Source organism: Protomyctophum parallelum (assembly GCF_964188405.1).
Source record: "Protomyctophum parallelum genome assembly, chromosome: 19".
Lineage (NCBI taxonomy): Eukaryota > Metazoa > Chordata > Actinopteri > Myctophiformes > Myctophidae > Protomyctophum > Protomyctophum parallelum.
Window position 1 is genome coordinate 43031253 of NC_139717.1, and position 18203 is coordinate 43049455.

General features: G+C 40.7%; 1 protein-coding gene across 15 annotated transcripts in view; it reads left to right on the forward strand.

The window, feature by feature from the left end:
• Positions 1–18203, forward strand: part of col12a1b (collagen, type XII, alpha 1b) — a 168410-nt gene that overhangs the window by 50118 nt on the left and 100089 nt on the right. For 12 of the 15 annotated variants that reach the window (XM_083790291.1, XM_083790277.1, XM_083790278.1 and 9 more), the window contains exons 22-25: positions 1900–2039; positions 6213–6342; positions 11303–11448; positions 16225–16351. In XM_083790291.1, coding sequence (XP_083646417.1) covers positions 1900–2039; positions 6213–6342; positions 11303–11448; positions 16225–16351 — 543 coding nt within the window. The remainder of the gene's footprint in view (positions 1–1899; positions 2040–6212; positions 6343–11302; positions 11449–16224; positions 16352–18203) is intronic. The other 3 variants (XM_083790284.1, XM_083790289.1, XM_083790283.1) reach the window with 1 other exon arrangement.

An 18203-nucleotide genomic window follows, 5' to 3' on the forward strand; every position in this document is an offset into this window, starting at 1 on the left:
TTTGTGGAAAGCTTGGAGACAATACATTCTGAACAGAACCTTATTTTTACTGGCCAGTTAAACCCATTTGTGAGTATGTATGTCATGATGTGTGTGTCTCTCACACACACACACGCACACACACACACGCGCACACACACACACACACACACACACACACACACACACACACACACACACACACACACACACACACACACGTCATCGTACGACAGTGTCACGCATCAAAAATAGCCAATCTACAAGCTCACACTGCGTCTGATTGCACCGCGTTGTGAGCTTGTAGATCTGCCTTGCGATAGACTGAGAAGTCAGCAAAGTCGCACAATTAATCATTATTAGAACTCTTATATGGCAGGGAGGGAGATTTGAGTTTCCCAAACGTATTATGAATTGGATTATAAATGATGGCAATGCTGGGCAGCACGCACCAAATGTCTTGCTTGGAAAAGGACGGTCATTCCGCTTGCAGCAGCTGACGACATGCAATACCTTTGCATGTCTGTACCGAGTCGAAACGACACGGTACAGACATGCAAAGGTATTGCATTTGGGTACAATGCAATGCATTATTGACAGATGCCTATGCATTGTCGAAATGTTCCCTTTTGTGCATGTACTAATTAAGTTAACAACTGCTCTTGTCTTTTTAATGTAACCAAAACTTTTTCACCCGTTCCACCATACTTCCACGGCGCAACCATAACGCAACCACGGCCACCCGTCGCGTCTCGCCCCCCCCCCCCCTTACCACTGTGGCTCAGTCAGTTTAGAGAGCTTGCCCAGTTTATCTTCGAAGACAGGGCGGCGAAAAAATAAGAAAAACAACAACAAGTTTGGTAGCCCTTGTGCTGTGCTGTGTTAGTAGCAAACTACAGTATTGTTAGCCGCTTTTGTTTTAAATTGTCCTCCATTTGCACGTCGGCAAAACCGCTCACAGTTCACACCTATCGATCGGAGATGCACCACCACCCCCACGTCAATCGTTTAATCCACGCTATGCCCGATAACAGGCTCCACAAGCCAAAAGCTTATTGATACTCGAGTCTCAATAAATACCGAACCGGGTTTGAAATGGACACGATTTCCAGGCTCCATCCCTACCTGCAACAGTTGGTGCGCAACTAGTTTCCTCCGGCGTCGGTGTGTGAATGGGTGAATGTAATGCACAATCTCTGTAAAGCGCCTTGGATAAAGGCGCTATAAATTTTACCATTTAGATTGAGAAAGGCGTGTGGAGCTACTGTTGTAGTCTGCGGTTATACATCTCTTCGCTCCATGAATATGACATCACTTTTGATTAATGACTACTAGGCAACGGGGCCCTTTAAGTTTAGAGTCTTCAGACGAGAAGAAACGGTTCCTTTAACCCCGGTCAGTAGACGGCTTTAGCAATAGGCGGTAGAGAATACCAATAAGATCAGCCTGACTTGGCAACCGATAAGAGCCAGTAAAGATAAAACCCAATCTCAAGCATTTTGGTCTGACACCCCTTGATTAATTCAGCCCGCTGAGCGATATTATGAAGAAACAGAGCTCCAAGTAGCTGATGGAATACTGTGAGGTTGGAAGTAAACGTAAAATTGCATGTATAAATCAGTTTGAGCAGACATCACGCGGTGATTTACAATGCAAAATGAAGGGGGAAAATATATTTTTAACACTTGACGGAATTGACGGATTGAATCAATAAGAGAAGGCTTTAGTCAAGTGTGCTGAAAATATATCGACATAGGGAGCAACAGTTGCCCCCTCTGGCCAGGGAGAGGGGACAGATTTGTGGCGGCAGGGTTCACTGTGTGAAATACTTTGACTTGTCAGATCACACACATTTTGGCTTCTCTTCTCTCTCTCTCTCTCTCTCTCTCTCTCTCTCTCTCTCTCCCCTCCCCCCTCCAGTAGGAGCAGAGCCTCCTACCAAACTGGTGACCTCGGAGGTGACCCACCACTCATTCCGTGCCACCTGGACCGCGCCGGATGGCCCTGTGGACAAGTATCGTGTGGAGTACATGCGCATGGCCGGAGGACCTACTCAGCAGGTTATCAATCTTTTCCTTCCTTCCTTCCTTCCTAACTTCCCAAAGCACAATGCTTTTGCTTCATTTCGACACTGTCTTGTTGTCTTTTTTCTTCTTCATATATACCCGATTTAATACTTGAATTAATACAATGAATAGCACAAGCAAAAGTAGTGATAACAGAAGATCTACAAGAAAACCTTTGCCTTTAATTACACGCCCAAACAACAATAGTATTCAATAGCACAATAGTAAGATAATTATTTGTCCCAAAACCCTGCCATAACACTTTTGGATCCCGGGCAACTGGGTGAGAAACCCAAAATACATGGGTCCTTTTGAATGTATTTTTTGCCCAGCCATGGAACTTACACAACTGATTACAAATATAATAACCATCAATTTTCTAGGTTCTCTATATCCCATTTTCAAACCAAGACGTCTGTCTGTCTGTGTGTCTGCATGCAGATGTGTTTTGTTTCACATTTCCTAAATGTGTGCCCCAATAGTTGGTAGGTTTGATTTTTAATCTACTGTAAGAAGTACCACTGTGGAAAACAGAACTCTCAGAGAGTTGGTTCCCAATGGGAACCGGTTCAGTTCTTTTTGGTTCTTAGTCCATGAGCCAGAGCTCCAAAATTGGTGGGAAAAACTAGACCTATATTAAATTGTTTATAGGAGCAATACAAGTAAATGAATACATGATAAACCCTTCCAAAGTAGTAGCTTCTGGAAGTGATTGGTCATCACTCACCCAACACCGCTGAAGTGCCCTTGAGCAAGGCACTGAACCCCCAACTCCTCCAGTGGAGCTGCTCAGTGGTCAACAGTATCATTTACAATTCAGGCATTTAGCAGGCGCAGAGCGATTTACAGTAATGGTGATATCAAAACATAAAAAAGTCATCATGAATCCTACGTAAGCTTAAAGGGACACAAAAAAATATATGTTAATGACGTTTAGAAGCTTTAGATCACTTTCCTGGGGGTATTTATGTGTGTAATATGTGGTTTTAGATATTTTAGATTGTAGCAGTGAGCCTGTTGTCTCTGATGTCATGGACACTGGTCTCACTACCTTCCTGGACTACAATTCCCATAATTCTTTGGTGCACTGCTCCTCCTTGTGGATAGGGGGAGAGCTGTCTTACTGAGACAACATGTAGTCCTGGAAGGAAGTGGGCCCAGTGTCCATGACATTAGAGACAACAGGCTCACTGCTACAATCTAAAATATCTAAAACCACATATTACACACATAAATACCCCCAGGAAAGTGTTCTAAAGCTTCTAAACGTCATTAACATATATTTTTTTGCAAAAAGGGTGAAGTGTCCCTTTAAGAACCTAACAGTGGAATATCTATCTAAGGAAACTATAATGTATATATACACTATAGAGTGCTATGCCTACATAAAGTGCTATTTAACCCATTCTGACCGGGCACCCATTTTGGTGTCAGCATCATGTTATGCTTTAGCTATTTAAAAATAGCAGATCTACAAGCTCATATCGCGCCACCGAGTGGCGCGATACGAGCTTGTAGGTCTGCTATTTTTGAAAAATCGAAGAGCGACTGACATTTTTAGAATCTGATCTCAGGTCAGAATGGGTTCATCAGACCAGTGTGTGTCCGGCGGAAACCTCGTATGAATCTGATCTCAGATCAGAATGGGTTAAGTTACATAAGTTGAGCCTATGAATACGCCTGTAGGAAGTCGAGGCCAGGGCAAGTACTACGGCAAGTGCTATGGGCTAAGATGGAGTCTGAAGAGCTGCGTTTTCAAACTGTGGGCGGAAGATTGGGAGTGAATCTGCAGTTCTGATTGTAATGGGAAGTGCATTCCATATAGTTCCATAGTATAAGACTGAGGTTGTACTGGTCAGCTCCCAGGTGTGTCTGTCTGTGTGTTTCTATGTGCATGTTGTGATCTTGTACAGTAAATCTGCAAGGTACCGGTATATATGTTTTATAAATGTGACCGTTTCTGATCGAGGCTAAGTCATTGCATTTTTTTTTTTTTTTTTTTTTTCCTGTCATGTGAAAGCAGGGAATCATAGATTCAAATTCACATATTGGTTGTTCTAGTTTGACCCACCAGTTTTTCAGAGTAATGTCTTGGCGAGTTGAGAAAACAGGCTTGAAAGGTCCACTTCTGTGGACTCTAACATTACACCTAGCTACATGTTTAAGCATTTATTTAATATTTACATGTCGATTTCAGCTCTATTTCAGACATGCTCTATAGCAGTGTTTCTCAACCTTTTTTGTCCCGGGGCACACTTTTCATAGCCTAAAAATCTCGGGGCACACCTAGATATATGGTGTGTGTATATACTGTATATATACCGGTGTATATATATATAGTAAATATATATTATATATATATATATATATATATATATTTATATATGAACCCAATATACTTTTAAAAACAAACATGACAGCACTCGTCAAATAACTTTAAAGAGAAAGAAAAGGACAGAGACAGTGCCTCGTTTCACCAATTTATTTTTGAAAACTCATAATCTAGAAACTTCCTCTCCTGTTGTATTTCCAGGTAGTTGTTTGCAAAACAGGTAATTCTCTCTGATGAAGTCACCATCCGCGTCACAATCAATGAATCTCACGTTTGCCAACAGCTGTGCGTGTCCACTTATATCTGTTGATTCATCCACTTGCAGTGCAAATTTACCACTCGTCATCATTTTGTGTATGACAACACTCTCGATGTCTGCAGACATTTCTTCAATGCGTCGCCCAATTGTGCTATCTGAGAGCGGCACATTTGCTAATTCCTTTGCAAGATCTGCTGGCACCAAGCCCACACCCCCCGCGAGTTTGAATGCTCTGGCTATTACTGTTTCTGCCAATGTATGTGGCATTTTTAACTGTGCCAACAACTCTGCGATTTGGTAGCTTAATTTCAGAAGTCTTAGTGGTACTGCGTATCAAGAGACTTGCCTGCTTCGTTGTGTCTTTCTCCTTTTTTTCTTTCAAGCTCACGAAAAAGTGTTTGTCCTTTGTAGCGAGTTCATCATGATTGGTATGAAGGTGGCGCTTCAGTTTACTCGGAACCATGCCGCTGTTTGCAAGCTTGAATCCACAAACTATACACAGCGGAATCGGGTACGTTTTATCCCCAGTAAACGTGAAGCCAAACTTCATGTAATCATCACGGTACAGTCTGGCAGGGGCTTTCTTTGTAGGCGTTGGTAGTAGTCGCCGTTCCCCCTGGCGGCGGCGAGGGACCGCTTGCCCCGCTTGCTGTGCCCCATTCATACAGTAAAGTTGCCAGGCGATTAACATTTCTATGGCCGATGGTCGTTAAGAGTCTATTGTTCCGTCATCATGTTGTTTTCGCACAACTATTTAGACGTGTGACAACAACAACGACGCAACAATAGGACGCCTAGCTATCGCTTTCGGGGGAGGGCTAGTGTTACTTTCGGTCAAAATCTCGAGGCACACCTGGACAAATCAAAGGCACAGTAAAGTGCCGCGGTACATAGGTTGAGAAACACTGCTCTATAGTATGTCTGCCTGTGCTATTAACTCATTTTGAAGAGAAAAAAACTAGTTTTTCTCCTCTACTGAACAGTTAGGATGACTGTCTCTGTATCAAAAAGAGTCACAAATGGTTAAACCGGGTCTCAGACAGTGGAAGGAGGGAAGCATAGTGGTTAGTTCATATAAAAGTATAGATGGGTCATAAACGCCCTAATTCCGTTTTTGCACCAACTCTCCTTGGGGAAATGATTGAAGAATGATATTCTTATGGATACCATAACAAATGAGAGAGTGTCCGGGAAACTCAGGCTTGATGTTGTGCTGAGAGCTGATGGTAGGTGTTGCGCTCCACCTCAGCATTCCATCTCCCAGAGGTCTAGCGCATTGAAACGTGGATAGACTCCCTGGCTGATACCGACAATGAGCCTCTCTGAATTACTTACTTATAACAAATACATCACAGGGTGATTGATTACTTCCTCTAACCCGTTTGACACTGAAGCCCAGCGTGGTTATGAGTTGAAAGGGTTGGATATGGATACAGATGTAGATGTTAGATAGGTTCAGTCCCCCCACCCCCCCCCCCCGCCCCCCATATGTTAACATTATGTTCGTGAGGATAACATAACATAATGTTCATGTGGATTCTAATTTCTAACCACTGCCTTCTCTTCTGTCCTATAGCTAATGGTGGATGGTACAGAGACCACGGTAGTGCTGACGAGCCTGATCCCACTGACAGAGTACACTGTCACCGTGTACTCAGTGGTCGGGGAGGAGACCAGCGAGCCTCTGAAAGGCATAGAAACCACCTGTAAGTCTTACTTTATTTCAATACGACCACCTGCAAGTCTTACTCTTAGTCTATTAGTTCAATGAAAGCACCTGTACTGTAAGGTCGGACAGTTCTCGAGACGTAAACGGGTGAGCAGCCAGTCAGTCAGGCAGGCGTACACAGATCTGTTGTAAGATAAGTGTTCGTTTGTTCAATAAATCTCAGCAAGCATTAGTCTATAATCAATCTTAAAGGGGAGTTCTGGACAACCCGTTTTCTTACCGTAATTTGATTACCATAATCCAATAAATCCATTGATCACTGGAAGTAGCGGAAAAAAAAGAAGAAAAAAAAACATGCTGAGCGTTGGGAATTAATGTCTTTGTGCAGATGTGAATGCGGTGTTTACAAATCTCAACTGATAAATCCCACTCGTTATACCTTTAAACCCATAATTAGCCTTCACTAGGATTAATGTTAATTACCTCCAAAAAACAGTGTCTGAGTTCACGTGGTTCCCACCTGGCTAACTTGGCAGCTGTGTCTTCCTCCTCGGTGTCCATGTATCCATTTGAAACTGTGTACAAAATGTGACCAAATGAACCTGTAAGCGATTTGTACACTCTCAGGGTTAAATTAACACTGAGGGTGTTCATTGTGCGGGAGAGATCCACACTGCGACACCATAGGAAAGATCAAACGGTAGAGAACGTGAGGAAAGTGCTCTGATTGGATTTAATTCTACATCTGCTTTAACCGCTATCACTGGCACGCACGCACGCACACACGCACGCGCGCGCGCACACACACACACACACACACACACACACACACACACACACACACACACACACACACACACACACACACACACACACACGTACACACACAGAGCACTTGATTGATTCTGTTTACATGCACAGTAAGTTAGACCATGCAAGCTGTAAGATTCTCAAAACACACAGGATGCCCTTTGGGGAGACAGAAGACCTCGATTAAAGAGAGACTAGCATCACTCGTCTGACATATAGTCCTCTGCAGAATCTCCCTGTGTTGTGGGAAAGCTCTTTGACTTTCATTATTTTCGTTTTTTCCCCTTCCTTTTTTTTGACATAAACAACATTATATTTAGACTGTTTTAGATATGTTGATGGAGCATGTTTATTTGCTTTTTCCTGTGTGTGAGTCTAGCTCAACATCCTTGTTTACTTACTGCTGGGTGTCTTTTGTGTGTGATCTTATGGTCGAGAACTGATAAAACACATGCAATCCCCTGATTCCCATGATGCAACACTGAGTCGATTCCCCATCTGAAGCCAGAACGGGAAATGTTAAATCTGAGAGTGCCAAGTCATAAAGAGCTGTTGAGCATTGTGTCCCAACTTTGCGGTCATTGCGTGTCATCTTAAGTAAACTGGTTAATAATTTAATGGCCTTAAGTGCACACCCGTAAGTGATTTTTATTTGCTCGTTTGTCCTTTTAATGTCGCCTTTATTTGTCCTCAAATGTGTGACTGGTTTTCTTTTACGGCAAACATGCAGTAGCCATTTCTCCACTGTCATCATCATAAACGGGTGTTTTGTTTGTCCTCGTTGTTGGACGCTGCCATCGTGGCCTTTTCTATACCCTCTTGTAAACTAACACTGCGTTATAGGTCGGAATGTCTTTAACCACCGCCTGTAATGTTAATGTGGCTCGCTCACTGGCACGAGGTAGGAGGAGTTGCTATAGTCTTTTAAAACTGTGTTTTCAGGTTATTGGTAAAATAATGTTTATCCCAGCCAGGTACATGATGAATGAGTATGAGTGTGCTCTTTCACACCAATTATCCCATTCTGACCTGAGATCAGATTCATACGAGGTTTCCGCCGGACACACACTGGTCTGATTAACCCATTCTGACCTGAGATCAGATTAAAAAAATGTCAGTCGTTCTTCGATTTTTTTCAAAAATAGCAGACCTACAAGCTCATATCGCGCCACTCGGTGGCGCGATATGAGCTTGTAGATCTGCTATTTTTCAATAGCTAAAGCATAACATGATGCCGACACCAAAATGGGTGCCCGTTCAGAATGGGTTATTCTAGTGGTGTCCATGGAGCTGCTCCATACTGTACTGTAGGTTAATAGTGTGACCTTGGGTTCCCTTTGGAGAGATATTACAGTATACTACTTGCCTTATTTTCTTATTTATTTTTGCTTTATTTACCCAGGCTAGGCTTTTTCTTTTTCAGCCCTGCACCATCACACAGGCATGCACGCCCTGCACAATCGCACAGGCACACCCACACCGACATTAAAACCTGGGAACTGTCCAGTGTAACCACTTGTTCGTATACTGTTGGCCACTAAGCAGCTAGACTGGAGCAGTTGGTGGTTCAGTGTCTTGCTCAAGGGCACTTCAACTGTGATTGGTGGAGGCGTGGGTTTTGGTCAGTCACTTTACCACACAGATTTCAGCTACAAGCGCGCCTCTCTAACCTTTAGGCCACCGCTGCCCCCCAATATCACTTATACAAATATATCATTATTCAGTCAAAGGTTATCACCATATCAACCAGGCATGATCTGCTTAACCCATTCTGGGCCTTTTTTCAGAAAACAGGATTTAGAAGGCTTTTCAGAATCTGCCTCAGTCCAAAATTGGAAGGCAATAACATGACAGGACATTAGTTATATTTACACACACACAGTAGTCTACTGTTCTCACCACTATATACAGCCATAAATTCAGTTAACAAGCTAATGTACATAAGTGGTAACAGAGTGACATCTACAATTTACAGCATAGACATTCTTATCCAGAAAGTCTTGCAAAGTGCAAGCTGAAGATCTGTGAACGTTAATCTTATAGTGAGTGAGTGGTCGAGAAGTTAGACAGGAAGTAAAGATGAGTCATATATATGTGACCAGTGCCAGTAATTTGAACCACAAGTCGCCAACTCTGTTATGTCACTATAGGACCAAATAGATTATTTCTTTTTTTTTGGTGTTTTTCGTTTTTAGCCACATTAAAACAGTTGGAATGTTAAAGAATGTTTTTATTCCATCAGAAAGTCGTTTTAGTGTCATTAAGTCGTTGTATTTACATTGCAAAAATGTCTCTATAAGTACAGTTTATTTGCCGTATTTTGGGGGTGTGAACATTCCTGCACATTCCTGCAACATTCCTGCACAGGTCGGAATGTCTTTAACCACCGCCTGTAATGTTAATGTGGCTCGCTCACTGGCACGAGGTAGGAGGAGTTGCTATAGTCTTTTAAAACTGTGTTTTCAGGTTATTGGTAAAATAATGTTTATCCCAGCCAGGTACATGATGAATGAGTATGAGTGTGCTCTTTCACACCAATTATCCCATTCTGACCTGAGATCAGATTCATACGAGGTTTCCGCCGGACACACACTGGTCTGATTAACCCATTCTGACCTGAGATCAGATTCAAAAAATGTCAGTCGTTCTTCGATTTTTTTCAAAAATAGCAGACCTACAAGCTCATATCGCGCCACTCGGTGGCGCGATATGAGCTTGTAGATCTGCTATTTTTCAATAGCTAAAGCATAACATGATGCCGACACCAAAATGGGTGCCCGTTCAGAATGGGTTATTCTAGTGGTGTCCATGGAGCTGCTCCATACTGTACTGTAGGTTAATAGTGTGACCTTGGGTTCCCTTTGGAGAGATATTACAGTATACTACTTGCCTTATTTTCTTATTTATTTTTGCTTTATTTACCCAGGCTAGGCTTTTTCTTTTTCAGCCCTGCACCATCACACAGGCATGCACGCCCTGCACAATCGCACAGGCACACCCACACCGACATTAAAACCTGGGAACTGTCCAGTGTAACCACTTGTTCGTATACTGTTGGCCACTAAGCAGCTAGACTGGAGCAGTTGGTGGTTCAGTGTCTTGCTCAAGGGCACTTCAACTGTGATTGGTGGAGGCGTGGGTTTTGGTCAGTCACCTTACCACACAGATTTCAGCTACAAGCGCGCCTCTCTAACCTTTAGGCCACCGCTGCCCCCCAATATCACTTATACAAATATATCATTATTCAGTCAAAGGTTATCACCATATCAACCAGGCATGATCTGCTTAACCCATTCTGGGCCTTTTTTCAGAAAACAGGATTTAGAAGGCTTTTCAGAATCTGCCTCAGTCCAAAATTGGAAGGCAATAACATGACAGGACATTAGTTATATTTACACACACACAGTAGTCTACTGTTCTCACCACTATATACAGCCATAAATTCAGTTAACAAGCTAATGTACATAAGTGGTAACAGAGTGACATCTACAATTTACAGCATAGACATTCTTATCCAGAAAGTCTTGCAAAGTGCAAGCTGAAGATCTGTGAACGTTAATCTTATAGTGAGTGAGTGGTCGAGAAGTTAGACAGGAAGTAAAGATGAGTCATATATAATGTCTGTCTGTCTGTCTGTCTGTCTGTCTGTCTGTCTGTAGTACGACCTATTGACCACTGCAAATGTTTGGGGTCGCATTGGGGTCACACACTGTTGTGCAGCCGGGCCATTCACACTAAGCAGTCAGCTAATTGAGGCCGTATTCGGGGTCGCACGCACGCACGTACACACACACACACACACACACACACACACACACACACACACACACACACACACACACACACACACACACACACACACACACACACACACACACACACACACACACACAGCTTGCACCGCTCAGTTCACACGTGTGATTTGTTTTAGTTTTTTATCCTAAAAAAGGTACTGTATTTTGTTATACGACAAATAATTCCTCATGAGTTTAGCCTGGATCCAGACCAATAAACCTGAGCATTATTTTACACTTGTGTCGTGCAATAATATGGATCGATTACTAAATCGATTATTTTATCAACTTATCAAATTATCGCTTTATTTATAAAATAATCTATTAAAAGTGATCAGTTCGATAAACCCGTTTCACCTCTGAACCACGTGTGAATCCTCTTCCCCCCCACAGTGCCTCTGCCATCGGTGACGGAGATGAGCGTGTCCGATGAAACCATGACGACCATGCGCGTGCTCTGGGAGAAGGCAGAGGGAGCCACTGGATATATGGTGCTCTACAAAGCCCTCAACGCCACTCTGCCTGGGGTGGAAGAGGAGGTGAGAGTCATGCATGCATATGGTGCTCTAGTCTACATTCTATAAAGCCATTCTGACCTGAGATCAGATTCATATGAGGTTTCCACTGGACACACACTGGTCTGATGAACCCATTCTGACCTGAGATCAGATTCATACGAGGTTTCCGCCGGACAGACACTGGTCTGATGAACCCATTCTGACCTGAGATCAGATTCTAAAAATGTCAGTCGTTCTTCGATTTTTAAATAGCTAAAGCATAACATGATGCTAACACCAAAATGGGTGCCCGTTCAGAATGGGTTAAAGCCCTCAATGTCACTCAGCCTGGGGCGGATGAAGAGGTGATCAGTGGTGGAAAAAGTACTCAAATGTTGTACTTAAAAGTAAAAGTATCAAAACTGCAATGTAGTATCAATACTGCAATGTAGCCTAATATGTCCCTGCAAAAGGAGAATTCCCCTTTAGACTATAGTCACTATTGGATAAGATGTTCGATTCCAGTGTCCCTTCCCATGCACGAGACCTGGGTTCGCATCCTGGAGGTTGCACACATGCACATACTGTACACGCAAGGATCTGCACATGGCTGCATGCACACCCCAGGCGAAAAAGAAATATATTTAGTATACTTTTTTAAAGTATACTAAATGTACTTATTTGTACTTGAAACTATTTGAATTTAAATTGTGCTATTTTGAAACTACTTAAGTTGTACTTTTTATACTTAAGTTGCACTTAAGATGTGCTAAAACATATCTTAAATATATTTTTTCTATACTTTTTAACCCTTTTGTGACCAAAAAAATAGTGTTAAATTGAAAATATACTTCCAGTATTCCAAGTATACTTTTGAAAAGCATACTTAGATTATATTTATAGTGTATTTTCGAATATATCGAGTGTATATCAAGTATTAAATAAATGCATTTAAAATATACTACCAATGTGTTAATAGAATAACATTATGAACTAATGTGCTTAAAATATACTTTGTTATCTCGAATACACTATCAGATCTACTTAAACATATCTTAAATATATTTTTTCTATACTTTTTAACCCTTTTCTGACAAAACAATAGTGTTAAATTGAAAATATACTTCCAGTATCCCAAGTATACTTTTTCCGATGAGTGAAAAGCATACTTATATTATATTTATAGTGTATTTGTATAGTATATAAATAAATACATTTAAAATATACTACCAATGTGTTAATATAATAACATTACAAACTCATGTGCTTAAAATATATTTGATAGTACGTATACTTCAAATTAATGACTTTTATACTCCAAATAAATTTTAAGCATTATATATAATATATATGCAAATTTATACTTTTCCAAAGTATATATATATATTATATATATACTTCAGAAAAGTATAAATTTGCATATATTTGCATATATAACTCTTAATTGGAGCAACCATGTTACTATACATATGAATGGGAAAAGGGGAGAGGGACTGATCAAACCAACAGACATTTAGATTCATGGTTTTACTAACAAATCACATAAAACAACATAAATCACCAAATAACTCCACAACAAAACCCTAAACACAATTACCCATAACATAACTCCAGTATACATTCTAATATTCAAATAATAACACAAATAAGAACAATAACACACGGTCCTTGGCGCCCCAGTGTATGCTGGGAAATGGACTTCCTCTAGCCACTCCCATTTCACCTGGCAGTATTTATAGCACATTAGTACTTAATATACTTAAACTTAATATACTGAAAGTTTATACTTGTATTGTATTTATAATGTATTAAAAATACAATCTACAAATATATTTACTTAAAATATGCTAAGAGTGCATTTAAAAAATACAATCTACAAATATATTTTTAATTATTATATTAAAGTACATCTTACAATAAATGCATGTTCAGGAGAACTCGCTATGAATATATTGCTAATGGACTTAAAATATAATAATCACAAATGTATTTTTAATTATTATATTAAAGTACATCTTACAATAAATGCATGTTCAGGAGAACTTGCTATGAATATATTGCTAATGGACTTAAAATATAATAATCACAAATGTATTTTTTATTATTATATTAAAGTACATCTTACAATAAATGCATGTTCAGGAGAACTTGCTATGAATATATTGCTAATGGACTTAAAATATAATAATCACCAATGTATTTTTTATTATTATAATTGAAGTACATCTTACAATAAATGCATGTTCAGGAGAACTTGCTATGAATATATTGCTAATGGACTTAAAATATAATAATCACAAATGTATTTTTAATTATTATATTAAAGTACATCTTACAATAAATGCATGTTCAGGAGAACTTGCTATAAATATATTGCTAATGGACTTAAAATATAATAATCACCAATATATTTTTAATTATTATAATTAAAGTACATCTTACAATAAATGCATGTTCAGGAGAACTTGTTGTGAATATATTGATAAAGTACTTAAAATATAATAATCACAAATGTATTTGTGATTATATGTATTTAAGTTAGACAAAAGTAAACATAAAATTAATGCACTCATGAAAAGCATACTTTCATACTATTTGAAATATATTTCTCATTTAGTACACTTATCACAAATGTGCTAAATCACAAATTAATTTATGTTCACTTATATTATATTTAGCAAAAATGTACTATTAATATGATTAGAGACACTACAAGTATACATTTAACATACTTTCTGTGCTAAAAGTGTACTTAAGTATGGAATAAATATATTTATTTTTCGCCTGGGACAGCACACACATGCACGCGTGTGCACACGTGCACACACACTCACAGAAATGCACACGAAGAACACATCCACGTGTGCACACGTGCCCATCAAAGGACACATATTGTACACACGCGCACACATTACTATACTCGTGAGGACAGAAATTTCATAAATTCTTACCACCTTTTTAACCATTAACCCTCAAGTCTGAGATTAATAATTGTGCCAGTGTCATGCACCCAAAATAGATCTACAAACCCAATCTGGAAACTCACGTTGTGAGATTGTATAGATCGGCTATTTTGGGGGATCATCGCACAACTAAGTACCGGTAGTCAAAAAGTAAGTTAAGCCTTAATTTAACCAACGACCATTTTTATTTCCAGGACCTGGAAAATGGCCCTCACAATGTCTATTTCTGAAATTCTACTAGACTTGCGGGAACATTTGGCCCACACAAGTATATTAATCCATTCTGAACGGGAACCCATTTTGGTGTTAGCATCATGTTATGCTTTAACTATTGAAAAATAGCAGATCTACAAGCTCATATCGCGCCACCGAGTGGCGCGATACGAGCTTGTAGGTCTGCTATTTTTGAAAAATCGAAGAACGACTGACATTTTTTTAATCTGATCTCAGGTCAGAATGGGTTAATCAGACCAGTGTGTGTCCAGTGGAAAACCTCATATGAATCTGATCTCAGGTCAGAATGGGTTAATACAAGTACACACACACACGCATGCACACACACCAACGTGCACACCTTGATCTGCAACGCTCAGCATTTCCACATTGATTTTTTTTATAAGGCCGCGATGCTAGCCAACGCTTCTGCTGGCCGACGCCTCACTGGTTCCAGATGGCAATGCCATGAGTGGTGCTGCTGCACGCAGAGCAGGAAGTGCACTTTTACAGTAGTGTTTCAGGCAAGGTCTACAAAAGCCAGACCCCTCGGACACTCTGTGTAATGGGAAGGATTAGCTCATGGCCTGAAGTCATCGGGATGATAGAAAGCAAAGCTGAAAGTTTCGACACATGCTATGTGTTTTAACCTGGTGAAAGAAGAATTACCCCAGACTTGAAATTGAAGTATTTTATTGCCACTGTGTTTCATTTTTAATCTCAAGTCTGTTTTTCAGGTAGACCGTGAGACTAAAGAGAGACGGCTAAATGCTTCAGAGAATCCTTAATATCAGTCCAACACTGCGAGCATACACACAAATATGTAACAAACGTGTATTAAAAAAAAAGGTCTTTACAGCCACTTGGTGTGTGAATGCGTTCAGTCAGACGACTGGAAGATCAGGGCTGTAGTAGGCCCTTTGCGAACAGAGTCTGCAAACTGTTTTGACGAAGCCAGAAGGCAAAGCTCTCTGTACCGCTCCTATACTCTCACCTATGGTCATGAAAGACATGACCGAAAGAATAAGGTCGCGAATACAACCGGCCAAAATGAGTTTTCTTCGACGGGGGGCTGGCATCTCCCTTAGAGATATAGGGTGAGAAGTTGAGTCACGCGAGAGAGACTCGGAGTAGAGTCGCTGCTTCTTTGCCTGGAAAGGAGTCAGCTTAGCAGTTAGCAGTGGTTCGGGCATCTGGTTAGGATGCCTCTCAAGCGGTTGAAGATGGGAACGGCACACGCTTCTCTTTGACCTCCCTGCATGCGTGCGCCCCTACTCCGACAGTTCCGTCAAACCCACAACGTTTTGTTTTGTTTTTCAGAGCGTGTTTTAGAAACCGATCGACCCAATAACACTGAAGGGCTTTACGAGTTTCACCAGGTGTTCGCCAGTGGTGTAAAGTAACTAAGTACATTTACTCAAGTACTGTACCTAAGTAAAAAAAAATAGGTATTTTTTTTACTTTACTTGGGTATTTCTAATTTCCAGTACTTTTACTTTTACTCCACTACTCATCTCAGAGGCAAATATTGTACTTTTACTATTATTACAAATCATACATTAACCATTCCGCCCTGACAAGACTGCGCTTCCTCCTCATCACATGTTCCCCTCTCATCCCATGTCTCCTTGCTGCGGTGTAGGTGCGCGTGGGAGACGTGGACGTGGTGCAGCTGGTCCAGCTGAGCCCCAACACGGCCTACGCCATCACTCTGTATGCGCTGCACGGAGAGGCTGCCTCCGACCCCCAGGAGGGGACCGGAATCACCTGTACGTATTATATTATACGCCGTCTATATTGTGTATCAATGGTTCTTAAAGGGATTGTGACATTAAAAAAAAGGTTTTGGAATTGTTCTTGTTTTTTTTAGGTTTTCTAATCTCAAATGCACCCAAAAAACATGAACTTTTAACATTCAGTAGATTTTCTGTGATCTGGGGTTTTCTGGCTCAAACAGGTGCTCTGATTTGCCGGCAGTAAGTGACATCACTTACTGCAAATCCCGTATATGTCAATGGGATTTGCCAGCAGATGTCACTGTTTCACTGTGTTGCCTGTTTTCATTGTAGCTCAAAAGGCCCAAAAAACCCCAAAGAAAACTTCAGACCACAGAAAATCCACTGAATGTTCAAAGTTCAGATTTTTTGGGTGTAATTGAGGTCATAAAACCTAAAAGAAAAAAGAAAAATAAATTAAAATGAATGTCATAAAACCTTTAAACGTTTCCAAGCCAAGGACCCCCGGTAAATTGACAATGTATTTAGATACCGAACCCCCTTCTGGGGACCCCCAGGAAACCCCCCTCAAGGACCCCCCGGCGGGTCCCCGGGACGCCACTTTGATAAGCGCTGCTGTACATTACCCTGTGAAGTCCTCAGTGTTATAGCTGCAATCTGGCACTCATTTCTAGTGGTTCACGAGCAGTACTGCCTGAAGCTCATAAGTGAAATATGTCACCTTGCCATTATGTCTAGTCTGGTCTCCCACGTTGGAACTTTCAGCCTTAATTTGACTTCGAGATCATTATAAATGTAATACTGAGAATTGTACCGTGTACAGTGTGCGCATGTCTATAATGTGAATTATTTGTTTCAGTATTTTATCCCAATGATTCTTATTGTGGAGTCCACGGACCCTTCTGGGTTCCTTGAGGGGTTCCAAATGGACCCTTAACGCGTGTGTAACTATGAGAGTGTACAAATGGAGCCCTTGCAGGTCCAAAATTAACCTCTGCTGCTGCATCTACATGCATAGATGCAGCATTGACACATAAATGCAGTAGTAAGTGGAGACTTTTAGGGTTGATTTAGACTGCGCCGGTCTAGCGCATTGGAAAACAGATCGCCCCCCCCACAGATTTTTGGTGTGCGACACGATATGCAAGCAAGTATAAATCAGGCGTTGGAATGGATAAAAGTGCGTACGTTTGTCTGTATTTTAAAGGAAACATTGTTTATCTTATTCCTCAGTATTTCCACTGTACAGATGCTTGCCCTGTCAAGAATGTGACTGGGTTATATAAAAGGATCTTAAGATACCCTGACAACGTGACTAATATTCAACAGTGCATTTGACATTCGCGCCAGCATTGATTTCGTAACGTTCCGTGTCACATTTTTAAATATCTTATATATGGATTTTTTTTTCCTTTTTTTAGGGAAACTAAACAGATGCAGTGAAAAACATTTCAGCTGTCTGCCCTTTATAACAAAGTGACATCAATGTTTCATTTATTTAATGACTTTTGGCTCGCTGTCTTAGAGGCTTTTAATAACTTCCTCATGTGACCGTGCAGATTTTACATGGTCGTTATTTAGCAGGGTTTTTTGAATGTGTGTTTTTAACCCCGTACTGTATGTACAGTATTATCCCATTCTGACCGGGCACCCATTTTGGTGTCGGCATCATGTTATGCTTTAGCTATTTAAAAATAGCAGATCTACAAGCTCATATCGCGCCACCGAGTGGCGCGATACGAGCTTGTAGGTCTGCTATTTTTTGAAAAATCGAAGAACGACTGACATTTCTAGAATCTGATCTCAGGTCAGAATGGGTTAATCAGACCAGTGTGTGTCCAGTGGAAAACCTCGTATGAATCTGATCTCAGGTCAGAATGGGTTA